The sequence below is a fragment of the Phocoena phocoena genome, chromosome 16 (genome assembly GCF_963924675.1).
Source record: "Phocoena phocoena chromosome 16, mPhoPho1.1, whole genome shotgun sequence".
NCBI classification, from domain to species: Eukaryota; Metazoa; Chordata; class Mammalia; order Artiodactyla; family Phocoenidae; genus Phocoena; species Phocoena phocoena.
Genome location: NC_089234.1, coordinates 34,661,558 through 34,688,836, shown reverse-complemented (window position 1 = coordinate 34,688,836; position 27,279 = coordinate 34,661,558). Strand labels below are relative to the sequence as shown.

Genomic DNA, 27,279 nt, shown 5'->3' with positions numbered 1-27,279 from the left:
TTTTGATATTGAATTGTCTGAGCTGTTTGTATATTTTGGAAATTAAGCCCTTTTCAGTCGTATCATTCACAAATACTTTCTCCCCGTCTGTGGGTTGTCTTTTCATTTTGTTTATTGTTTCCTTTGCTATGCAAAAGCTTATAACTTTGATTAGATTCCATTTGTTTATTTTTGCTTTTATTTCCTTTGCCTTGGGAGACTAAGAAAATATTGCTACGGTTTATGTCAGAGAATGTCTTGCCTATGTTCTCTTCTAGGTGAAAAGAATTTTTTTTTTTTTTTTAGTGGTGGCTTTTTTTTATTATTATTTGGCTGCATCAGGTCTTAGTTGCAGCACGTGGGTTCTTCGTTGAGGTGTGCAGGATCTTTTGTTGCAGCACGCAGGCTTCTCTCTAGTTGTGGCATGTGGGTTTTCTCTCTCTAGTTGCAGCGCGCAGACTCCAGGGCGCGTGGGCTCTGTAGTTTGCGGCACACAGGCTCTTTCGTTGAGGCGCGAGAACTCAGTAGTTGTGGTGCGTGGGCTTAGTTGCCCAACGGCATGTGGAATCTTAGTTCCTCAACCAGGAATCAAACCAGCGTCCCCTGCATTGGAAGGCGGATTCTTACCACTGGGCTACCAGGGAAATCCCCCAAACATCATTCTTAACAGTAAAATGTTAGATGTCCTTTTAAAAACTAGAACAAGGCAAGCATATCCAATATTAATACTTTTACTCAATATTACATTAGCGGTCTTAGCCAACCCAGTAAGGCCTAAGGCCTAGGGTGGGAAAAGGAGAAACTTTTTCCAACATTCACATTCACAGATGATTAGACTGTCTAGAGTGACTTCCCTTGCAGTCCAGTGGTTAAGACTTCACCTTCCAGGGCTTCCCTGGTGGCGCAGTGGTTAAGAATCCGCCTGCCAATGCAGGCGACACGGGTTCGAGCCCTGATCCGAGAAGATCCCACGTGCCGTGGAGCAACTAAGACCGTGTGCCACGACTACTGAGCCTGCACTCTAGAGTCCACAAGCACAACTACTGAAGCCCAGGCGCCTGAAGCTCATGCTCCGCAAGGAGAAGGCTGCACACTGCAATGAAGAGTAGCTCCCGCTCTCTGCAACTAGAGAAAGCCCGGGCACAACAACAAAGACCCAACTCAGCCAAAAATAAATACATAAATAAATTAATTAATTAAAAAAAAAAGACTTCACCTTCCAATGCAGGGGGTGTGGGTTCGATCCCAGGTTGGGGAGCTAAGATCCCACATGCCTTCTGGCCAAAAAACCCCCAAAACATAAAACAGAAGCAATATTGTAACAAGTTCAATAAAAGACTTTAAAAATGGTCCACACCAAAAAAATCTTTATTTAAAGAAACCCAGCTGATCACTACCTTAAGCGTGAGAATTATGTGCTTTTCTTGTTTCATAGCAAAAAAATAAATAAATCGCAACTCATTGAACTTTGTCACCAGTATATCCACACCTCAGCCAAAGCAGCATAATATGGAGTTACGAGTGGTCACTCATTTAGTCCTAAACTAATAACTACGGAAACAGTAATTAATCTAAGCCATGCCTCTCAATTATTAATTTAAAATTGGAACAAACTTTCATTGCTTTCCTAATTTTCTTCAAATGACCTTGGGGCAGCTCATCCAAACTTCCCATCAAGCAACTCATTCATTTCCGAGAAGTGGCCCACAAGAAACAGCAAATTAGCAGTTGCGGGGGGAAGGGAAGAGACAGTGGGGATGGGGGAGGGGGTGTACAAACAAGCGAAACAGAAAAGAAACCCCCAGGAAAAAGGGATTGTGGAAGCTGAAAAAATGGAAATTTTCCACAAAAGAAGTCCAAAATAATATGCAAGATCGGGGGAAAACTTTCAAGAGTTCTTTTCAGTTTAATAATGAAATTCAGATCACGAAATCCATTCTTTAAAAAAGACGATAAGCAGAGGCGCTCGACTTCAGCAAAACCCACCACAAAGATGGCGGTGGGACGAAGCCCCCTCTCCTCCCAAAGCCGGAGGCTCTCGCCTCACATTTCCCACAAACCCCTCCGCGCCGCCCAGCTCGCCGAAACCTGCCCGGCCGTCTACGACCAGTGCGCACGCGCAGCGCGACGTCACGTGCGCTCCCAGGGCTCAGAGGAGCTGGCAGGAGGGGCCTTGCCAGCTTCCGCCTCCGCGTCGCTTCGGAGGTCGAACGGCGCGTTCGCGGTGCCTCCGCTGCCGCCGCGGGGCAGCCGGAGTCGCGAGGCCAAGCGAGAGGCGCGCGGCGGCGCGGCCATGGAACTGCGCCAAGCCCGGTGACAGCAGGGATCCGAGCGGCCCGGGCCCTGAGCGCGTCTCCTGAGGGGGGCCTCGCCCTCCTGCTCGCGGGGCCGGGGCTCCTGCTGCCGTTGCTGGCGCTGCTGCTGGCGGCGGCGGCGGCCAGGATCATGTCGGGCCGCCGCTGTGCTGGCGGGGGCGCGGCCTGCGCGGGCGCGGCGGCCGAGGGCGTGGAACCGGCCGCCCGGGAGCTGTTCGAGGCGTGCCGCAACGGGGACGTGGAGCGAGTCAAGAGGCTGGTGACGCCAGAGAAGGTGAACAGCCGCGACACGGCGGGGAGGAAGTCCACCCCGCTCCACTTCGCCGCAGGTAACCGGGGCCAGCGCCGCCTCGCCTCGCCCCCAGACTCCACCTGCGCACCCCGGCTCGCAGGCCCGAAACCAGACACAGTGCACCTCTGCCCCCGCCCTCCCCCCCGGGGCTCCGGTCCTGGTCATCTCGATGTCGTCGAGTGGGGACTAGGGGGCGAGTGTGCCGCACTCACTGGAAGCTGTGGGTTTTTTTGTTCGTTTGTTTGTTTGGGCTTTCTGCTTTGTTTTGTGTCGACAATACCTGTACCAACTTCCGGTCTTACTACCCTAAAAGGCCTCTACATACTAGAAAGAGTAGGGACGTAGTAGACCTTGTGATTTAAAGGCCAATTACCTCCAAAATCTATCGTTCTTGCACGTTCCACTGTAACTCTTAAAAAGCCTTTGGGTTACGTTCTTAATGCTTTTGTAAAATGCAGGGATGTGATTTAAGAGCAGCAGCTTAATTGATCATTGACACATTAGCGTTAATAGGTTTACCTGGGTAGCCGTCATTAGCAAGTTTCTGGAGACTAGAGCTGGAAAGAGTCAAGTTTGGGAGAATTGATACCTGACTTAGGTTGTGTGCGGGCGGGTAATCTCTGCCAGACACGTACAAGTTGGGGTGGAAAGTAGTAGAATGCGAGGAAAGATGGTGCAGGTACTCTAGCTTGGATCTACAATTTAAATTGGGACTAATCTCGCCTCATTCTGAGATTTAGATCGTTTGAATTACGTTTTTTTAAAATTTACATCTTATTTCTATGAAGCATTTATACTTTTCACTTTGAGGAAGGATCGTGATTACCTCTATCCTCAAGTGAGCCATGCACAGTTGAAAGCGGGAATAGAGTCTCATACTTCCGATAATGCTGGTTTTTCACTTGATGCGTTACATGATTGTTTAAAATGATTTTTTGAAAAAGCAGAAGGGTATGTTTTAAAGCACTCTGGTTTTTTTGGAGTAGGAATGATGAGCAGAGGAGCATAAGAAAGATTTCCTTGTTCACAGGCATTGCTTTTACACTTCTACCAATGGGAGATTTGTTTGTTTTAACCTGTACCTGTTTGAAAATGTAAATACTCCTGGGAGGTATGCTTTCTCCATCAATTACAAATTTGTTGGGTTTCCATTGAGGAGCTTTTTAAGGGAGAAGGTTTGGGGGACCGTCGGTGGGAGAACTGTAAACAGCCTGTGGGCAGCAGAAAGGGAAAGATGAAGAATACCAAAGTCTAATCTTCTGTTTGGCCATTTTGCCTAAAATTTTGATGATCAGTGCTGCCTGTCCTCAGCTAATTTGGATTGTCCTGCTTGTCCGTGTAGTAAGCATTTAAATAACTGATTTGGCAAACCGTCATAACCAACGATATGTAATCCAAGGGGTAGTGTTACTTATATTCTGTTCACTTGATCTGTGGGATAAAAATAACCAAAGAAGATCTTAGTTGCTACCTTTCAAGAATTTGTTGTATTAATGAGTTCATATCTGAAAATAGTAATATTTAGAGGCTTAAGATTATGGATTAGCTTCTTATTGACCTTATTCCTCCCAACCATCCCACCCTGAGTTCTGTCCCAACATTGCAAAGTACTTTTTACATAGATTTCATGTGGTTTGTTTAGACTGAAATGGAAAACTTATTTTAGGAACCAACTTACCTCTCACAATTTATCCAAATTCTCAGGTACAGGTTATAAGCTTAAGAAGTCAAGGTATAAATGAAACTAATAAAATAAAAATTACTAATAGTCTACATTAAATCAGATCTTTAAAGCCCTGCATTTAAACTCAGGTGTATTAGAAACTTTTTTTAATTAGCTCGGTAAATTCAATCTAAATTATTATTAGATTAATGAGAGAGAACCTGTTTTCTTAATTTTTAAGTAAGTGCATCCAGCTGCATTTTTCTTAATATATGGAGAATATATTTTATGAACTCTTCGTAGGTGGTGAGTTATTCGTTATGTTAATATGCATGTAAGCAGGTTATTGGAAGCTCAGTGTAGGTGGGACTATGTAACTGCCTGACCAAGCAGTTTCTTGTGTTTGTACATTATAGGGTAAGCTATGGGAGGGAAAATTTTTTTTTAAGCTGATCAAAGCTTGGAGGTTTTATTGGGGGGTAGGGTAGACATGATTTTGTCTTTTGTTTGGATTTCCAAGGAACAGGAACGAAAAATAAAGTGAATCACGATAGAACAGATTAGAAAAAATTTGGTCTGTCTTTTCATCTAAAATATTTAGTTCGATTAAAGGAATAATCAATTGCCAGTCCTAAAGGAGTTCTTCTATCAAATGAAAAAAGTAATCAACGTAAATAGGAACTTTTCTCCTATTATTGGTCTAGATTACATTTCTTAGATAAGCATGCTTTAAGAAGTCACTTCTTAACGAGAAAAATTGTTCCCTCTTCAATCACTCTGCCACCAGCCCCCTACCTACACCCCCCCACACACACACACAGAGGATGTGAATGAAACTTGTAGAGGCAGGTTGGTGGTAGGAAGGCTACAGCTCTAATTTTGCTAAAAGCAATTGCATCTGAAATTCTTGACAGTATAATCCCCTAGAAAACAGCAAATCTCAGTAAAGGAGATTGCTTCTCTGAGCTCATTTCTGAAAAATGAAGAGGGACAGAATCTTTGGGAGAAAGTCATCTTGTTGTCCATCATAGCCAAAGAAAGAAATACACAGTATTCTCAAGAATCTTAGAACTCGGGGGACTGGGCTGTGAGGAATAGAATTCCCTGGCTTGAGAATCTTAAACATTCTTTGGAGTGTGCAGAGAGGTATCATTCAGTAGGAAAATATGTAAAATAATTTATTAGGTTCAAGGAATTCAGGTACAGAGATGGTGGAAAGGAGGTGATACATATGTGTGTAGCTAGAGAATGACAGGTTTACTTGCATTGTTAGGGTTCTAGTTAAACAAGGTAACTTTTGTTTTGTATTTGTAGCGTGTTGTTACTGTTCTGTATTTGTAGTATGCTACTCAGCCATATACATTGAACTAGTCAGACTTAACTTTATTATATTCAATTAAGTGAATTGCGTATAAGAGGGGTTTTTTGTTTGTTTGTTTTTTTGTTTTCTTCCCCTGGAAGAGGGAAATTGAACTAGAGCAACTGGAACTTATTATACAAGCAACTGATATGAAAACTAGAGTTACTTATTCTAGAGATGAAAGAAGGCTAAGGTTAAACAATGTTTCTATCTACACATATGTGTAAGATAGTCAAGTAGAAAAGTGAGAGGATATGACTCCTCTGGCCTTGGCAGTCAAAACTAGGGGCTAGTAGGTGAAAGGTTACAAGGAGTCAGACTGCCTCTAACAATCTGTTCAACTGTGGGATTGGCTGGAAGTCTCCAAACAGTGGTTGGATTGGCATCTTTCAGAGATGCTGTAGAAAGAATTTCTGTATAGGGTAGGCAATTGGACCAGTAAGTCAGGTTCTGACTGGTATAAGAAAGTGGAATGATTCCTCCAATTGTAGATTTTAACAACTCAGCTACCAAAGATATAATAGCTTTTGTGATTGCCACTGATATCCTTTCCCAAAATGGTGCTATTGAAGACCTCCAGTAATGTTTCAAAAGCATTTCCTTCTTTTGGCTGTAGGTCACCGTCATAATTATGCACAATACATGCACAAAATGTACCCACATTTCTTACCTAGGGCTAGAATTATAGACTTTTGTTTCCAGGATTGGTTTTTGCTGTGGGGAATAATTAAGTTCTGCATCAGTAGAAAACTCCAGTATCAAATAAAAACCAGTCTATTTAAGAATTCAGAATTTTTTTGACTTATCAGATCTCCCAGTATATTATCAAGACTTGAGTTATACCTTTTTCCTCAGCTCTTGATGGATTTAGAGGTAGGCAGTTGACTTCAGTAACAACCAGTCTGGAGTACTTGTTGCAGCATTTCCGCATACAGGTTGTCAGAATTTCATCACCCCAGAGGCCATGGCATCCTTTTCCAAGTTTCTTCCACTCTGACCAGATTATTTGTCCCAAGTTGAGCTAGGCAAAACCTTGTCCCTTGTGTTCCTCATTCTCAAGAAATATACATGGGAAGTACTTTTTCTAGATCTTAGTAAACTAAAGTTAATAGTAAATGAGAAGTATAAAGTGATATTCCTTAAAAAAAATCTGACAAGAGTCCTGGCTGTGTAAGTCAAGCTGAAGGCTGCTTGATTATACATTCCCATCTCCTAGGCCACAGGAGCCTTCTCTGTTTCATGGCATTGGTTGACATTTTCTGTTTCTGAATGTTTCCTTCTGACAAAGCCCTACATGACACCAGCCTACCTTTAGGTTGGCAAGACATCACTGTCATTTCATATTGGACCAGCTGCATCATCAATGGCCCATTCCACCTTTGGACTGTAAAAAGGGGGAGGTCGTGGCTCTCAATGAAACTTCCTAAGAGTCTAAGTTGGTTTCTCTGTAGTGACTTCCAGTGCTTCACAGCTTTCTGGAAGCCATGCAGCTGAAAGCATGTTTCCAGTAGAGCAGCAGAATATGATACTGTTAACAATAGTCATGGTTGGCAAGACAGTTCCTGGGACTGCTGAAACTGATGGCATCTAGATTGTAAGGAAACTTGACAAAAGAGAAATTGAATAGACTACTTTTCTTAGTCATCACAAATCATTAACTTCATGTTTTCTGTGGAGGTCGTTTGCTTACTGTTCCAACAAAGTATTAGCTATGCACCAAACAAATGTTTGTCAAGTCCTCCTATATACCAGATACTAGCCTTGTCCAGTAAACAGAAATGAACAGAGGACAATGCCTGCCATTAAGTAACACAGTTTATTGATCAGCAGATTTACTTTCCAAATAAGCCTGTTTTGTTTCATTGTCAGTGCTTTATAGTGGATTCAAACTCAGTGTATGATTTCATTAGGATTTTCATGTTTGAAGAGGAGTGCTATTCCATAGTTATAAAATAAACCACAGTGTATCCTGAGCAGCCATGACTGCTAACTGTAGGCTTCTGATTCCTTTATAAAGAGATCCTTAGGATATGAAGATTGGCATTGACTCTGAGGATATGCCTAGTCATGTTTTACCTGGCCAGTGAGAGCATGAACAGAATATACCTTGCAAAACTATTTTTTCTTCAAGAAATGAGTACTTAACAGAAGTGCTTTGAACTATTCTTGACACTGTAAGAATGGGGATTTTATCAGGAATTAACCCTCAGAGTTTGGGAAGCCATTTAAAGCTAAGGTTTCACCAAACTTCCAAAAGTAGAAGATTTTAAAATTTGAGCTAGCTACCTGCTGACCCCCACTAAATAATTCCTTTCATGTCAAGAAGTGGCTTCAAACATTCAAATCTCAGACTCTTATCTACTGTCTCAGGATAGCAGCATGACCTCTGCACACATAAATAGTCCTTACACTGTGACTTGGAAAACATGCTGGTCAGTCAGTCTCCAGATGGGTGTCAGACCTCTTAATGGCTAGGAAATCATGTTGATACAGTTATTGAAGTAGAAGTCATCTGTGTCTTGGACTGTTGGTAACTATGTAGATAAAATCACCTAACCCTTTCTTCCCCTGTCTCCTCCCTAGCTAAAACTTCAATTTCAGTGTTTAGTCAGACACATCAGTATCGATTCTCTCTCTTCAGCTCTGGTTTGAGGCAGCCATCTTCTCTTCTCAATGGTATTTTAACAAAAGGCTACACTTGACCTTTCTTCAGCTTGATCACTGATCCTTTGGAACAGATATCTTCCTAATTGACACTATCTGTTGTAACAGCTAGATGTTCTACTACAACTATTTCTATGCCCACCTCACACTCCTTTTTTGGGAAGTTACTCTGTGAGTCACCATTTTGACTACTGCACATGTGTTGATCACCACCGAAGAAATAGTGATCCTTCTCAAAGTGCTTGGGCACATCAAGTAACTTTCCAAAGAAAGAGGTACCTTTACTAATTTTTCTTTATTTTGATTCCTTTTCTCTTACTCTCCAACCTAAGTCTTTTTTAAAAGCTTTTCTTCCAGGTGGGTGCTGCGTGGCTGGGATAGCAGAGCCATTGACTGGGGCAGCTGTGGGTGGCTCACTTGGGAGGACAGTGTGGTCAACAGTACCCAGGCTGTGGTAAGGAAGATTCAGGTCAGAGCATAGTGGCAGCAGATTTGGCCTTTCCCTCCTTGAAATTTTCCCTCGTGGCTTCTGCTTTGCCATTTTCTTTCTTTCTTTCTTTCTTTTTTTTTTTAAAGAAACTGCTTTTTTATTTATTTATTTTTGGCTGTGTTGGGTCTTCGTTTCTGTGCGAGGGCTTTCTCTAGTTGCGGCAAGCGGGGGCCACTCTTCATCACGATGCGCGGGCCTTTCACTGTCGCGGCCTCTCTTGTTGCGGGGCACAGGCTCCAGACGCGCAGGCTCAGTAGTTGTGGCTCATGGGCCTAGTTGCTCTGCAGCATGTGGGATCTTCCCGCACCAGGGCTCGAACCCATGTCCCCTGCATTGGCAGGCAGATTCTCAACCACTGCGCCACCATGGAAGCCCGCCATTTTGTCTTAGTTTTATTTCTCAGTCTCCTTTTCTCGTACCGTGATAATACTAATTCAGCAAATATCAACAAATTGTTATGTGCCATGCAGTGTGAAGGACACTGGGGAAGTAATGATGAACTAAGATAGACATTGATCCCCTTTTATGGAACTTGAGAGTCCAGGAGATAAGTACTAAACAGTAATTACAAGTTTTAATAAGTGCCAGAAGATACTGCTGTGAACAACAAAGACAAAAACTCCTGTGTTTTTTTCCTGAAGTTTGCGTTCTAGTGAAGGAGAGGGGAAAACCAACTGAATTGAATGTGTGGGTGTGCCAAATGGTCTGCTGTAAATAGAATGCTCAGGGATGCCTTCTAAGGTGGAGACATTTAAACAGGTTAGACAGTGAGTAGAAAGGAGGGATGCAAAGAGCAAGGGAGGAGTCCAAGCAGACAGGCAGCATGTACCACTGAAGTAAGGTTGGCATACTTGATGAACTGAAAGAAAGCTGGATCACAGCTCAGAAAGGGAAGAGTGGTATGAAATGAAGTTTGAGAAGGCAGTAACGGCCAGTTCATGCAGCAGACCTTGTAGGCCATGGGCGTGTGATTGAATTTTATTCTAAGCAGCAGTGGGAAGCCAGTGAATTATTTTAAACAGGGGTATGGTATGATGATTGTCTTTAAAAGATCTCTGTGGACAGAGTAGAAATGAGAGGCCCAATTAAGGAGACTTTTGCAGTAGTTCAGGCTGGAGACAGTGGGCTGGGGCAGTTTCGGTGGAATGAAGAGAAGTTAGGGAACATCTTGAGTCTGAGATGCCTTTGAAATACCCAGGTGGAGATATGTCCAGTAAACAGCCTGGAATTCAGGTGAAAAGTCTAGACTGGAGATTTAAATTTGCGGGTTGTGTATCTATGTGGTGCTTAAAGCCATAGGAGAAGATGAGATCATCTAAGAGGGGAAAAGAGGGTAGAGAACTGAGTCTTGAGGAATCCTGGCATTAAAAATGGGGTGGAATAAGCAAGAAGCCCCCAGGGAAGTAGGACATGTCCAAAACCTGAATTCCTCATCTTTTGCCATGAACCTATTTTGGCTGTAGCCTTCCCCATCTGAGTTGATGCCAACTCCACCACTCCATTTCTTAGTCCAAAAACCTTGGAGTCATCCATGACTCCTCTCTCGGCCCCAACCTCTCTTAACCTCCTCACTCTTACCCTCACCCCACATCCAATATGTGAGCAAATTGTGCAGGCTCTACCTTCAGAGTACCCAGAATCTGTTACTTAATATTCTCACAAGTTCCACCCCAGTATGGTCCAAACCACCATAATCTCTCATCTACTTCTATCCTAAACCCCCTTAAATCTAGTCTCAACACAACAGCCAGAGGGTTCTTTTCAAATATAAGTCATATCATGTAATTTACCAGCTCAAAACCCTGCAGTGACACTCCCTTTTTCCTCAGAGTAAAAAAGCCAAAGTTCTTACAGTGGTCCTCAAGCCTCTCTAGCTGGTCCTCGTTACTTCTAACCTCATCTCCTGCTATGCTACCCCTTTCTCACTTGGCTCCATTTACTCTGACCTTCTAACATTTGGTCAGTAGGGCTAACACTCTCTCTTTAGGTCTTTCATCAAATATCACCATCTCAGTAAGGCCCATGATGACCTCCCTGTTCCATTTTATGACCCACTCCATACACACACCCTGATTACTTCTTATTCTACTCTTTCTCTGATTACCTTTTTTAAAAAATATTTATGTATTTGGCTACGCCAGATCTTCATTGCAGCACACGGTATCTTTGGTTGCAGCATGCGGGCTCTTAGTTGCAGCATGTATGTGGGATCTAGTTCCCTGACCAGGGGTCGAACCTGGGCCCCCTGCATTGAGAGCATAACGTCTTAACCACTGGACCACCAGGGAAGTCTCCCTCTAATTACCTTCTAACGTACTCATTTTGTGCATTTGTTGTTCATCTGCCCCACCTCCGTAGAAGTTCCTCAAAGGCAGAGATTTGGGCTGTTTTGTACACTAGTATGTCCCAGGCACCCAGAAAAGTGTCCATTACATGGTTGATATTGCCTGATCATTTGTTAAATGAACAGATGAAACAAGGAAAACCCAGGAGTGTGTAATGTCATGGAAACTCGGAGAGATGTTTCACAAGGGAGGAAGTAGTCAGTTGTCGAATGTTGCTGAGAGGTCTAGTCAGATGAGGACAGACCTGTGTCTTTTGGGTTTGGCAACATGGAGATTGTAAGTGGCCTTGATGAAAGCAGTTGTAAGGAAGAAGCCAGACTGGATTTGGGAGAAGAGTAAATGAGAGAACTGGTGACAATCCTTAGAGGTTTGAATATGCAGGGGAGCAGAGAAATGGAAAAGTAAATTCAGGGAGAATGTTTTTAATAAGATGGAAGATATAGAACATGTTTACATACTTCCAGGAATGATCTGGTGGAGAGGGAGAGACTGATGTGAGTGGGAAGACCTTGAGAAGGTGAGCAAGGGCTACAGTGTAGAAGGGATTGATCCTTGATAGAAAATACACTTCTTTCAACAAAACAGAAAACTAGTAGTGCTCTCTAGTCAACTTCATTCATTTTCTTGCATGGCTTCAAACACCATCTTTATGGTCAGGACTTCAAAATGTCAGTTGCTAGCTCATACTAATTTCCTTAGATCAAAATCCACAGAACCTTCTACTTACTAGGCATTTGTTCCTCAAGCTAAGCATTTCCAAAAACAAATAATCTTATCTCACAAAATATCCTGTTTTACTTTGTGTCTCAGATATCTGATAGTCATCTCTTTTCCCCAAATTAAAGAAGTTGCCAGATACTGTCAGTTTTCTCTTCTGTCTTTAGTTACTCCTGGCAACATTGTGTGCAGTAGCAAGAGATTAGACACAACCTAACTATTCATGAGAAAGGAACTTGTTAAATTTTGGTACTTGCAGTCAATAAAATGTGTGCTAATAGGAGTTGATTTCTAGCACGTTATTAGTTTTTTGTTTTTTTTTTTTAAGGAAGATGCAAAACAGGGGTTTAAAATATACAATATATTAGTAAGTATTTGCTTGTCCTTCAGTGACCATTGATGTGTTATGTAGCAGTATTTTTCATACTGTTTCTACAAGATGCCTCTGGAATAGGGGGGTAATTTCCTTTGGGTCTTTGTGAAGGAGAAGGCAGCAGATTCAACCTGAATAGTATTGTTTTAAATTGAATTCAGTTAATTTGCAACTTTATGTGAGTGCCAGCTATGTACCAGGCATTGGGTATTTTTGCAGTGAACGAGACATGTATTGGAATTTTATATAGGATTTCATTAGAAAATGCTAACTCAAAAAAGCTTGTGCGCCCCCATGTTCACTGCAGCATTATTTTTCTTTCTTTTTTTTTTAAATTGAAGTATAGTTAATTTATAATGTGTTAGTTTCTGGTTACTGCAAAGTGATTCGGTATTATATATGTGTGTGTGTATATATGTATATATATTCTCTTTCATATTCTTTTCCATTATTACAACATATTGAATAAAGTTCTCTGTGCTATACAGTAGGACCTTGTTACTTATGTTTTATATGTAGTAGTTTGTATCTGCTAATCACAAACTCCTAATTTGTCTCACACACACACACACACGCACACACACGCACACACACACACACCCCATTTCCCCTTTGGTAACCATAAGCTTGTTTTCTATGTCTGTGAGTTTATTTCTGTTTTATAAATAGGTTCATTTGTATCGTATTTTAGATTCCACCTATAAGCGATATCATATGATATTTGTCTTATCCATTCATCTGTCCATGGACATTTAGGTTGCTTCCATGTCTTGGCTATTGTAAATAGAGCCACTGCAGCATTATTTACAATAGCCAAGACATGGGAAAAAACTTAAGTGTCTATCAAGGGATGAATGGATAAAGAAACTGAGGTGTATATACACAATGGAATATAATTCAGCTGTAAAAAAAAAAAAAAGAATGAAATCTTCCATTTGCAACAACATGAATGGACTTTGAGGGCATTATGTTACGTGAAATTAAGTCCTGGGGATGAAATGTACAGCATGATGATTGTAGTTAATAATACTGTATTATATATTTGAAAGTTGCTAAGAGAATAGATCTTAAAAGTTCTCATCACAAGAAAAAATTTTTAACTATGCATAGTGATAAATGTTAGCTAGACTATTGTGGTGTCCATTTTGCACTATATACAGGTATCAAGTCATTATGTTGTGCACCTAATATAACTAATATAACTAAGGTTAACTAATATAACCTTATATGTCAATTATATCTCAATTTTTTTAAGGCAAAAAAAAATTACATTAAATCTATTGCCTGAAAGCAGCTTGAAAAACACTAGTCTATAGGACAAAATCCATATACTACCTTAGTGTGGCTTGTAAGGTTCTTCCTCATCTGGCTTCTGCCTACTTGGGCTTTCTATGTCCTGGCTACTATGAATGATTCGCTCTTTCACACTTCAATGCCTGTGTACATTTTATTTCTTCTGCTTCAACTGCAGTGCTCTGTCCTTGCTTAGTTTTTTCCCACTCCCTGTCTCTTTTCTCCTCACCTCACTTCTCTCCTCTCATTTTCCTAATGATCCCTTCATTTTTCTGTAAGCCTTCAGCTCACATGGCATCACTGGACTCTCCTTTGGGATAGTCCTTCCTGTTCTCTGCTTTCCCCCAATTAGGTATTCTCTTCTTTGAGTTCTAGTAGCATTTTCTATATACCTCTTTTATGACAGTTATAGTATATTGAGATTACTGTTTCTCCACATCCTCAATTGTAAACTCTTTGAGAGTAGGGAGAATCAAAGATCGAGAATAGGGAGTATCAAAGACGCCCACCTCTGTGACATAGAGCTTAGAATGTTTAGACAAAACAAAACAAAACAAGACAGTTAATCTCTTCAGTCATGTAACTCTTCCCTCAGTTGCAGCCAGGCCAGCCTCAGACATACACCTTGGAAACATTGTATGTTGTTGCTTTCTCATTCAACTCCACTCTGGTCTTCTTAGAAGGACTATATTCAGGCTTGGTGGTTTTAAGAATATTCTGATAAAATTTCAGATGAATGTAAAGGTCTTTTGTCTCTCTCCCAATACACAGGTATGTCTCCCCAACTACTTTAACATATGCCTGAAATCCTTTTCTTTTTACTAGTAAGTGTAAAAAGATTTCAGGTGTTGTTACGTGGGAATGGTAAAAGATTGAAACTCATCGGTACTAAATCTATTAACCAGTATAAATGAGTTGTCTTTTGGTGTTTTTCCTTACGGGGGCAATTGCAGCAGAACTGTGGGACATGGGTTTCTAAAGAAGGCCTCCTGCCTAGGCAGAAGTTGCTTGTGTTGTGCAAGTGGCAAAGTAAGGGCTCCTTTGAAGACACCTCATATCACGCTTCTGCCTAGTATCACCTCTCTCGATCTTCACTACATAGACAAATACAAACATTTTTGTTGCTGTCTCATAGTCCCCCAGTTCAATAGAAACATTTCATGAGATACATGTGGGAAAGGGATTCTAGCAAGAGTTGGTTAGTATATACTTTGAATACCTGAAAATGTCTGCACACAAAATATGCAGAACTCATCATTTGCAATTAGGAATGCTATTGTAGAGTGGGAAATGTTTGAACTTTGGGCTTTCAGTCACTAATTTCATAACCTTCCTCTGAAGTTAGTAGTAGTACTACCTAATGTATTGGAGAGACCCTTTGACTTTCTAATTAAGATTAGTTAATGATATATTTCATGAATCTGTTACTGTTTTGCATCCAAAAACATTTTAGCATGGCTTGTACTTATTTATTCTAATTTGATATATTTTCTTTGGAGAACTTAAATGTGGACCATTTGTTTTCTTCTAGGTTTTGGACGGAAAGATGTAGTTGAATATTTGCTTCAGAATGGTGCAAATGTCCAAGCACGTGATGATGGGGGGCTTATTCCTCTTCATAACGCATGCTCTTTTGGTCATGCTGAAGTAGTCAATCTCCTCTTGCGACATGGTGCAGACCCAAATGCTCGTGATAATTGGAATTATACTCCTCTCCATGAAGCTGCAATTAAAGGAAAGATTGATGTTTGCATTGGTAAGACTGTTTACATTCCAGAATTTTTCTGAAATAGTTTGTAACTGTTCTTGATCTTAATTGAATTCATTTGTTAATGTGATCAAATTCTGCCAGGCTGAATTTAAGTATTTAAGAACATTTCGTGATTAATCCAACCACTGTTTACTGAGTGTCTTTTTGTATGTGGTACCGAGCTTAAGTATTTTAGAGAATAGAGTAGTACAGAATTTCTCTTCTCTAGAAATATGGATTCTCTTGGGAATAACACACACAAAGAACCAGATGAAGGCGTGGTGGAAGTGAACAGAGTGGTAGAGGATAATGAGTGCAGTGACTGGGCTGGAGTTGAGTCACTCCTTCCTGAGTCTTCCCAGGAAGTACTGGGGAGAAAGGTCAAAAAGGTAGGTTGTGACTTCTTTATAAGGAGCTTTGGATTCCAGGGTAAGGAGCTTGATATTGTTACGTAGATAGTTTGGAATCGTTGATAACTTTTAAGGAGGGGACAGTGTGGTGAGAGCAGTATATTTTAGAAAGAGTGATGTGGTAGAGGGCTGAGTAGAAAGGATGGCATCAGGTAGACTAGCTAGGAAGCTATAGAATAATGCAGATGAGAAATGATGAAGGCATGAACTAGGGTGGTTGTAGGAGAGTAGAAATGGCAGGATAAGTCAAGAAGCATTTGAAGGAAAAACTGTCAGTCATTTAGGAATACTTTAATGAATGAAATAGGATTTGCTTAACAGTTTGGTCACTGACAGAAAATTATATGTGAGAAGGCTGCTTATTTGAGAATTGTCATTAACCCGGTATTGACTTTTCTGAGCTTAACAGAGTCAGAGATTTTGGACTGCTACCTTACCTCTATTTCCTGATGCAAAACAGGGACACTTCAAATCCTTGAGACAGATAGAAAACCAGTTCTGTGCACTAGGAAAAGTCTAGGGGCTCTATGCTAGACTTAAATTGTTCTTTCTCTCTCTCCCAGCCCCCCACCAACCCAAATCACTTTATACTGAAGTCATGAGCTTAGTTTAAATTAGGTTAGGTAATTTATAAAGATAAGAAAAGGATTACCTAGTAACCTCTGTCCAGTTCTCCTTTCCTGTGTGTTCTCTTTTTTTGGTTGTTTTTGTCCTTTGTGTTATCTGCCCTCTGCTCAGAATCCTTTTCTGGTACCTGAGTTTCAGGCATATAAATAATTAGCTTTAATAATGTAGGGTTTTCCAAATATAGTTATAGATCTGCACTGTCCAGTATGGTAGTTGAAGACTTGTAATGTGGCTAGTTCAAATTGAGATGTACTGTAAGGGGAAAATACATACCAGATTTCAAAGATTAGTACGAAGAAAAGGAATGCAAAATATCTCAATTTTATATTGCTTACAATATAAATGTAAATATTGAAATGACAATATTTGGGGTATATTGGATTAAATAAAATATGTTAAAATTAACCTGTTTATTTTTATAATCTGGCTGCTAGAAAAGTTTAAATTACATATGTGGCTCACATTTTGTTTCTGTTGGACATCACTGTTAGAGATAGGAGTACAGTGGAATGAACATTAACCCTATAAAGGAACAGGAGCTGAGCTTCCCTTTTTGCATGTATTTGCCTGTCTTTCCCCAGCTCCTTATTTATACAGTGTGATGAAATATCTTTATATAACCAAATAGCAATATGTACAGAGTATAGCACAAGTCTTTTTATGCTTTTTGGGTTGTAATGTAGCAGTTTTGATTGGGGGTTTGTTAACTCTACAGAGTGCTTTTTTCTTTTTCTTTCTTTCTTTTTTTTTTTTTAATGCCTCAGATCCCTATTCCTGGGCTATTCACAGCTTTAGAAATTTCTTTTTTGCTATTATAGAGTAATCTTGCTAGACAGTGTTCATTTGGTGTGAGAAAACAAGCTTTCAAGTAAACTTGCCTTTTAGTTCTTTATCTGTCCTTAGTCACTTGTTTAGCAAAGGAAAATCTGACATTGAGCTTAGGGGAGATAAGTTAAATGTGTCTAATACATTAAATAATGGAATATTTTATATATTCTTATCTTTATAACATTTACCATACTATCAGGATATAAAGTCTTTAAATTACTTTGAGACTTCTGGACCAGAAATTTTCCTTTTTTTTTTTTTTTTTTTTTTTTTTGCGGAACGTGGGCCTCTCACTGTTGTGGCCTCTCCCGTTGCGGAGCACAGGCTCCGGATGCGCAGGCTCAGCGGCCATGGCTCATGGGCCCAGCCACTCCATGGCATGTGGGATCTTCCCAGACGGGGGCACGAACCCATGTCCCCTGCATCGGCAGGCAGACTCTCGACCACTGCGCCACCAGGGAAGCCCCTGGACCAGAATTTTTGAGAAAATGATTTATTAAAATCAAATTGTCACAATTACCATTTTGAAAGGTAGTGTTGCTGTTTTGCAGTGCTCTTACAGCATGGAGCTGAGCCAACCATTCGAAATACAGATGGAAGGACAGCATTGGATTTAGCAGACCCGTCTGCCAAAGCAGTGCTGACTGGTAAGTCTACTACATACTCTCTTTGGGTATTCTGGGAAGAATATAAAGAATGAACTTGCTAGGTAGACAGTCAGTTAATGACCTCAATGAGATTTTTTAAATAGCATCAGTTCAGTTGCTATTCTCTTTTTTTTTTTTTTTTGCGGTACGCGGGCCTCTCACTGTTGTGGCCTCTCCCGTTGTGGAGTGCAGGCTCAGCGGCCATGGCTCACGGGCCCAGCCACTCCGCGGTATGTGGGATCTTCCCGGACTGGGGCACGAACCCGTGTCCCCTGCATCGGCAGGCAGACTCTCAACCACTGCGCCACCAGGGAAGCCCTCAGTTGCTATTCTTTTTTGCATCTGAACAGTTGACATTTGATTCTTGTCCAAGGAAGGTAAAATTTTCTGTGTTTTTTTTTTTAATTAGCTTTTAAATTTATGATTCCTGCCTTATTGGGGGCAGGGGTGGTAGATAATTGTGTGTTAGTAATCATTCTCTTGCTTTTCTAAACAGGATTCTGGGCACATCAATTTCAGTACCATGAAGAGTGAGAATTATTGTGTTCTACTAGAACATATTCATGTGCTTGGAACATATTCAGATATATAAGGCTGTGGTCCCTAGGTTTAGGTTTATTTTAGACTGTCAGGCTTTTTTGAGTGGTAGTATCTACTTCACATATTTTCTCCCTTACCAGAGTATTTCCTCTGAAGCAACTCTCTGCCATATTATTTTTTGTGTTCTTATCTACTGTGTGATCACCATTAGAATTATGTCTAATAGTCAGGAGCTTGAGGGGCTCTGCTGTGAGCTTTTGTGCTTGGGCTTTGTGATACTGCTCCTGGTATTACTGAGCAAATTTAGACTAGTCCCCTAAAAGAGTTCTAGAAAAGTAATCTATTGTAACCAACAATTCAGTGTTCATTTCCTCCTTCCCTATTCCATGCTATTCCCTACTTGTACCTTTGTTAAAAATCTTGGGGCTCAAAAGAAGCCTTGCACAGCAATCAATATACAATTCATATTATGGACACCAGTTAGGATTTCATTTAAGCAGATAAATAAACACTTTATTATGTTAATTTAAATTGTATCGATTTTAAAGTTTTTGCTTGTATTCATTTGTAAATATAAAGGCTGTAGGCATAAGAAGTTTATTTAGTCCTGTTTTTGTGTGTGTATATATATATATTTTTTAATTTATTTATTCATTTTTGGCTGTGTTGGGTCTTCATTGCTGCGCGTGGGCTTTTCTTTGGTTACAGCTAGCAGTGGCTACTCTTCGTTGCTGTATGTGGGCTTCTCATTGCGGTGGCTTCTCTTGTAGCGGAGCATGGGCTCTAGGCCTGCGGGCTTCAGTAGTTGTGGCTCGCAGGCTCTAGAGAGCAAGCTCAGTAGTTGTGACGCATGGGCTTAGTTGCTCCGTGGCATGTGGGATCTTCCCAGACCAGGGCTCGAACCCGTGTCCCCTGCATTGGCAGGCAGATTCTTAAGCACTGTGCTACCAGGGAAGCCCTATTTGTATATATTTAAAGCAGCATTGTAATAAAACAATTTTAGTGTAGAAAAATCTTCTGGATTCATAAAAATGTTAATGATTATGTTCCGTTGGTGATGCTATAGAGTATCTTTTGTAATTTCTGTGATATTGTTATATTTTTATATTGGATTTTGTTTTGTTCTGATTTTGAATGAAGTTGTGAATGCATTTTGTCTGTTAAACAAATAACATTGGTTTTATGAAATTTGAGGAGTAAAAACGAAATGGAAAAGGTTACCCATAACCTACCCCCTAAGACAAACTTTGTTAAAATTTTGATTTATTTCCTTCTCGGCTTTCCTCTTTCTGTGCATATTGTTTTCATATAGTTGCGGTAATGTTTCATTATATAACAGTGAATCTTTTTTTCACTTTCATAACAGAGGTGTTCTGTCTGTCTTCATAGAAATATTTTTAAACTGCTCAGTATTCTGTTGATTAACTATTTTCCATTTACTGGACATTTATTTCCAATTTTTTCTACTTTAAATATAGTTCACTGAGCATCTTTATGCATAAAACTGACATTACTTCTGTAATTACTTTTGTTTTAATTTCTGCTTTTTTTTTTTTTCCCTAATTCACAGGTGAATATAAGAAAGATGAACTCTTGGAGAGTGCCAGGTGTGTACTAGTGTTATAAATATGTATCATAAATATTTCACCATTTAATTTTTAATTTTATTTTTTTTACAATAAACAAACTCTCTAAAAAATGAATTTTTTTTAATGGTCACATACATGTCTCCAGATAGGATCTGATAAAGAATAAAAATTGCTAATACATTTTTTTGTGTGCTAGGAGTGGCAATGAGGAAAAAATGATGGCTCTGCTTACACCATTAAATGTCAACTGCCATGCAAGTGATGGCAGAAAGGTACTTCCTTTTGCAACTAAGTTTGTGTGCATCTCCTGGTAACATGAAATTGTGTTTATCTCTTAACTTAAAACATTTGACAGAAATGCTGATATTTTCTTTTAAGCAATAATTTGGATTAATTCTTAACCTTAGTAAAACTTTGTTAATGAACATTTAGGTAGCTTCCTATTTGCAATAGTGAACTTATAAACTATTATACTGTGCCTTCAGTATATATGTTGGATTTTGTAAAACCAGATTAATACTATTACTATTATTTAGACAATTAAGTTATAAAGGTTTTTCTGAATTTCTGGTTTTATATTTGGATTTTTACCTTTTCATGCATATTTCTTAGCTATTGAATTTTATTAATTTGTTGTTTAACATTTCAGTCAACTCCATTGCATTTGGCAGCAGGTTACAACAGAGTAAAGATTGTACAGCTGTTGTTGCAACATGGAGCTGATGTCCATGCTAAAGATAAAGGGTAAATAAGCATTTAAACAAAAATGAGGATTTCTTAAATGTTACTGTACTTGTGATAATCTCTGTAATCTTGTAAAAATCATATTTTTTACTAAACAACATAAAACATTTATTGAGCTTTTATAATATGCAGATTGCTCTGAGAGCACAGGGAATTATAAAACCTTAAGGCCACCACCCATAGGTCTTACACTGTACTCTAGGAGGCATGAAAAGATACCTAACAGTATAAGTTCTCTACTAAGTGTGAGGTGATAAACAGAAAGGGATAGCACTTACAGGAGTTCCCAGGAGGGAATGCTTAGTGCTGGCTGTAGTGGTTGAGAAATCCTTCAGGAGGAGATGATACTTGACCTGGACTTAATTCAAGAAAGCAGAGAGTTTAGGAAACATCACTCCGTGCAAGAGAATTGATGTGAGAGAAGGTGCTAAAACAGATACTGCAGCATATCTTAAGAAACAATGACTAGACCAACGTGGCTGAAGCCTATGATTAATATAGGGGAGAAGTAAAGGTTAGGGTTGGAGAAGTAGGTAAGAACCAGCTTTTAAAGAACTTGATATTCTAGCCTAAGGAATTCAAGCTTGATTCTGTGAGCCACAATAGCTGTTGAAGGATCTTAAGCAAGGGGAATGATTCTTCTAAAAGAGGAGTTTTATGCAAAGAGGAGTTTTAGGAAACACACTCTGGCAGCAATGTGTAGGGTAGATTGAAGAAGGAGACTAGAGGCAAAAAGAGCAGTTAGGAGAGTGAGCATTGTAGGGGTTCAGGCGTATTAAGGTCTGCAATAGTAGTGGCAGAGGAAATGGAAATAAAAAGAAGGCACAGATGCAAGAGATATTACAGTGTAAGAATGGTTAAGGTTTGTCAAATATCTGGATGTGATGAGGGAGAATAGTAGAGATTATTCCATTTCATATTCTGAAGCTGAATGAGTGAGACCCAATGATACACATACTGAAATCCAGTAGAGAACATTAATTATCCTGGAGGGGAGAAACCTTGCATTCACTTTTAGAAGTCTTGGTTTTATGAGATGATGATGGGAACTCGGGTGGAGGTAGCTAGTAGATAGTTGGGAATGAAATTGGTGCTCAGGTAAGTAAGAAATCATAATCAAAATGGTGAGGAAAGCCATGAGCCTCTACAGAGAGGACTGATAGAACCAAAGACTAAGCCATGGGTAGCCATCACTCAGCGGCCATCCCTCAGCAGCGGCCATCATGATGATGTCTGTGGTGATTAGTGAGTGATTCCCAAGGAGGAGCAACTTAGAGATATAATTCAGGATTTTAAGGTTCTGCTGTACCTTCCTGTACAGAAAGTTCTTCCTCCATTGCCGTCATGAAGGAATTGGGTTTTATATTACGGAATATAGCAATTTACCTTACAGAATCTTTAAAAAAAAAAGTTTCAAAGAAGAGCCAGTGTTTGAGCTCTGAGTTTGGAAAAGATGTGTAGAAATCAGAAGGAAGGGAAATCTATCCCATTGCACCCAGGGGATACTATGGAGTTCAGGGAACTTTAAATGGTTTAGCATACTGTTATCGAAGGGTAAGGCTAGAGAGTCAGATCATTGTATGCCAGGCTAAACAGTTGGAGCCATCATTTGAAAGCAAGGAAGTAGCAGTGAAGGACATGAAAATGAGGACTAACCATATCAGATTTACCTTTTAGAAAACTCTGACTATAGCTTGGAGGATAAATTGAAGTGGGGCCCATTTCAGTGGTACAGGGAGAAATAAACAAGGCCCAAACTAAGGGGATGGCAGTAACAGTGGGGGCAGGGGTGGGGGGGTAGATTTGAAAGAGACTTGGGCATTAGAATTGTTAGGACTTAGGGTTCAAATACATATTATTAAGTTTTATACACTTTCGTTAGAAGGTCACATAAGCTATTTGCTAGTTAAATTTGCGTAAATTTAATTAAAATTAAATTAAAGCCTAGGGAATCTGTAATAACACAGGGTTTTCCCCCTTCTCCTATTGTAGTGACCTGGTGCCCCTGCACAATGCCTGTTCCTATGGTCATTATGAAGTAACTGAACTTCTGGTCAAGGTTAGTTCTTGTATACTTTTCTTATAAAATATTACTTGAAATATGTAGTATATATGTCTTCTTTGTGTTTTTAGTGCTTGGTGGATATAGAAAGAGTATTTACAATCATTACAAAATGTGGATGATCGATAGATCAGCGTCTGACTGCTTTGAGATTTTTGAGATACAGTAAGATTTTTTATATAAAGTACCTGTCCCATTTTGTGAATATCAGAATAAAGTTTTGAAGTTTCAAAACTCTTGAAAATATCAGAAGTAATTTTTAGTGGACCATATGTTATTAAAACCACCAGTTAGATTTTCAAGACCTGCCCAGTTGTACTTTGGGTTGGAACAGGCTTACTTGGTAAGCTTCACTTCCTCTGTTATGCTGGGCAGCTGTTGTTTAACAAGCAGGTTCCAGGGACTGGCAAGAAACTTCTTGTTTTGCTCCCTGTTGGATGAGAATAGAAGCTCTATATTCTCTTTGAGAGTGGATTCAAGGATGTTACCCACACCCATTTCTTTTTGTCCCCCAGTCTCTACATATGTATTTGACATTCTTCACGCTTCTCCCACTCCGCTTTCATTCTGCCCTTGAAACTCTTCCTCATTGTGTCAGCAGCTGTCACGAGAAGGGAAAGAGAGCATTTGTTTCCAATGCCTCTCGGCTTCCTTTTGGGCATGTGCTACCACCGAATATATTTTCCCACAGAAATAACTTTACTATAATGATTAGATACTCTGAGTAGCCCATAAGCCTTTTAAAATGTATAAGGTGACTATAATATTACACATTTAACAGTAATGCTTTTGCTTATTGTAAAACTGAATCTTGAATTTAACAGAATATTTGGAATGTTAATTGTGGATGAGAGTGAAATATGAGATAGATTGCATTGGGACTTACAGGCAACTGAATGGTGTTTTCCTAAGACCTAGTGTTCACTAAATAAGAGTGGGAGGAGGTCATATATAGAGAGGACGCTAAGTGAGGTGAGGGTGCAGTTACCAGAGCAGTCAAGCTCAGGAGAGTCAGGAGTTATCTAATAGTTATAAAACACTGTGTTCGTTGAGAATTAGTTTCCCATCATTGAAAGTATTAAAAGAGTAAGTAGCTGGTTTGCCTTCTGCAGAAATGCTATGGAAGGGATTTTGTGTTTGATGAGAGGTTGAGCTAGAATGACCTCTGTGGTTTATTCAAATCCAATACTTGGAAATGTCTAAAATTAAAAAGACTAACAATACCAAATATTAGCAAGGATGTGGAGCCCTGGAACTCAAAACGTTGCTGATGGCAATACAAAAATAATACAACCACTTTAGAAAACTGTTTGGCAGTTCTACTAAAAGTAAACATACATATTCCACAGGACCCAACAATTCCACCCCAAGGGATTTATCCAAGAGAAATCACAGCATGTATCCAACATTCATAGTTGTTGTGAATGTTCATAACAACTTATTCATAATAGTCAAAAACTAGAAACAGTCCAAATGCCCATCAACAGGATGATGGATAAGTGAATTGTGGTATATCTACACAGTGGAATGCTACTCAGCAATAAAAACAAACTTTTTTTTTTTTTACTTTTATTTATTTTTGGCTGGGTCTTCGTTACTGCGCGGGGCTTTCTCCAGTTGTGGCCAGCGGGGGCTACTCTTCATTGTGGTGTGCGGGCTGCTCATTGCGGAGGCTTTTCTTGTTACGGAGCATGGGCTCTAGGTGCGCGGGCTTCAGTAGTTGTGGCACATGGGCTCAGTAGTTGTGGCTCATGGGCTCTAGAGCACAGGCTCAGTAGTTGCGGCACACGGGCTCAGTTGCTCCGCAGCATGTGGGATCTTCCCGGACCAGGGCTCGAACCCGTGTCCCCTGCATTGGCAGGCGGATTCTTAACCACTGCACCACCAGGGAAGCCCCAGCAGGTGGATTCTTAACTGCTGTGCCACCAGGGAAGTCCCCAATAAAAATAAACTTGATACAACAAAATGAATGAATCTCAGAAACATTGTGTGAAAGAAGCTAGGCACAAAAGTACATACTGTGCTATTCTACTTTTATGAAATTCAGGAACAGGTAATTCTAATATATAGTGCTAACAGTCAGAATGGGGGCAGGAATTGTCTATAAAAGGAGCATGAGGGAACATTCTGGGGTGATGAAAGCATCCTCTTTCTTGAATTGGGTGATGGTCTCACAGATATATACATTTGTCAAAACTCATCAAACTGTATACTTAAGAACTGTGCATTTTACCATATGTACATTATATCTCAGGAAAGGAAAAAATAGTTCTTGAAAAGGATGCAGGTTAAATGTAAAGCTTCATTTTTAACTATTTTTAACAATAAAAGTTAAATAGGCACTTGTGGGTAGGCCTGGCAACCACTGACTGTTTTTCTGTGGGGAAAAAAATTACTCTTTCTGAAGTAATTGGTTTGAAAAGTGACCTTTGGGAACATAACCTTTTTAAGCTTGCATGCTGTTAAATTACACACCACTGATAATTCTAAATTCTCTTAAAAATTGAGCGCTAAGTATATGCTTTACCCACCCTACCCCACCCCCAGCATGGTGCCTGCGTAAATGCAATGGACTTGTGGCAGTTCACTCCTCTTCATGAGGCAGCTTCCAAGAACAGAGTTGAAGTGTGTTCTCTTCTCCTAAGTTACGGCGCAGATCCAACACTGCTGAATTGTCACAATAAAAGTGCTATAGACTTGGCTCCCACACCACAGTTAAAAGAAAGATTAGCATGTAAGTATAAAATGATGAATGTTCATTCAGCTAAGCTGTTATATCAGTAAACTAACAGTTTTTCTTTCTTGTTTGTTTTTTGGAAATTTTTGAATAATAAGGTATTTTCCTTAGCCATGGGTATCTATTATTGTTCACACTAAAATATTTAATCATTTGAATGTTTTCTACTCATTTTGCTCTTAAGATGCTATGAAAAGAAAGTATATTTGTATTTGCTTTTTTCAAGTCAAGTTAAATGCTTTTTGTGTGTGTTACTCTTATAGATGGTATGCTTTTGGAAAGAAAGAATTTGAGTTTTATTCCTGTCTTTGATGTGACTTTCTTATTAGCTGCTGTGAAGTTTTGAAGTGTTATTTGTAGGATTGCTCTCTTGTAAACATAGTCCCCAGATCTTACCATCTAATATTCTTTGGTATCTGGGCAATTCTGTGCTTTTCTGTCTATAACTGAAATAGATGCAGTGGTGAGAAATAGCCACATATTTCAGATATAGTATTACTATACATAAATAGGAAACTTGTGTTAAGCTTGTATTATTCTGGAATAGTAAAATATAATGATGGTTTCACAAGTCTGATGAATAATAGCTAGGAATCTTGAGAAAATGCCCTCTTTCATTTGTTGATCAGTAGGTGGCTCTTAGAAATATCCCACTAGTCTAGTCCCCAATTCTCTGATGTGTGAGCAGAACCATCTGCTGCTGCTGTAATGTTAATATGGGGACTATGATCACCTTTTATTTTATTTCTTCACTGAGAAAAGTTCTGTGCTTTGGAAAATTCTCAGAACTCTCTGGTCTGGGAATATATAGCAATAATCCTTATATCAGACCAAAATAGACCTTGAATAGACCATGTTGTATACACATGGGAATGAATTGGGTCATAACTGAGGGGAGCTGGCATACCACTGTCTCCCTTTCCAAGGGTTATATTTGGAGACTATCTTTAGAGCTTCATTCTGGCTACTTGGTAGATAATTTTGAAAATAAGTTCAAGAAAAATACTACGTCTGGCAAGTCCCATAAATTTGATAATTCTCATGCAGATTTAAATGCTTTTTCTTCATCTAGATGAATTTAAAGGTCACTCGTTGCTTCAGGCTGCACGGGAAGCTGATGTTACACGAATCAAAAAACATCTCTCTCTGGAAATGGTGAATTTTAAGCATCCTCAAACACATGAAACAGCATTGGTAATGTTTCAGATTTAAGTTTTTAAAATGAAATAACCAAAAACATGCTAAGTTAATCATAATATCTTCTTTTGGTGATGCAGGATGACTAACATAATGTCCTACTTTTAATAATAGTATTGTTTTAAAAATATGTGCTTTTTAAGAATTAATGCCTGTAGGTATATAAAGAAAAAATTTCAAACAATACAGAAAAATAGACAACCACATCTGCTCAAAATGCAGTACTGTTGTTCATTTGCACATCCGTCCAGACAAAAATTGTATTCACATACTGGCATGTATTATATGTGACTTTTCTATTGTATTCACATACTGGCATGTATTATATGTGACTTTTCTATTTTATTCACATACTGGCATGTATTATATGTGACTTTTCTATTGTATTCACATACTGGCATGTATTATATGTGACTTTTCTATTTTATTCACATACTGGCATGTATTATATGTGACTTTTCTATTTTATTCACATACTGGCATGTATTATATGTGACTTTTCTATTATCATAAATCGTATATATCATTTGCTTTTTTTTAATTATAAAGAGCATAAATGTTTGTGATTGAAAATTTGGAACCCACTGAAAAAGAAAATAATCTTGCCATCAAGATAAAAGCCAAAAAAAAAAAAGATAAAAACCACTTGATTTTCCT

At 39.4% G+C, this 27,279-nt stretch overlaps 1 protein-coding gene across 1 annotated transcript in view; it reads left to right on the top strand.

Annotated features, from left to right (window-relative positions):
• The first annotated feature begins 2,138 nt into the window (after positions 1–2,138).
• Positions 2,139–27,279, top strand: part of TNKS2 (tankyrase 2) — a 60,901-nt gene continuing 35,760 nt past the window's right edge. The window contains exons 1-9 of the mRNA XM_065893814.1: positions 2,139–2,623; positions 15,023–15,247; positions 17,658–17,753; positions 19,864–19,900; positions 20,079–20,154; positions 20,532–20,626; positions 22,619–22,685; positions 25,236–25,422; positions 26,498–26,619. Of these exons, the coding sequence (XP_065749886.1) occupies positions 2,425–2,623; positions 15,023–15,247; positions 17,658–17,753; positions 19,864–19,900; positions 20,079–20,154; positions 20,532–20,626; positions 22,619–22,685; positions 25,236–25,422; positions 26,498–26,619 (1,104 nt within the window). The 5' untranslated portion in view covers positions 2,139–2,424. The remainder of the gene's footprint in view (positions 2,624–15,022; positions 15,248–17,657; positions 17,754–19,863; positions 19,901–20,078; positions 20,155–20,531; positions 20,627–22,618; positions 22,686–25,235; positions 25,423–26,497; positions 26,620–27,279) is intronic.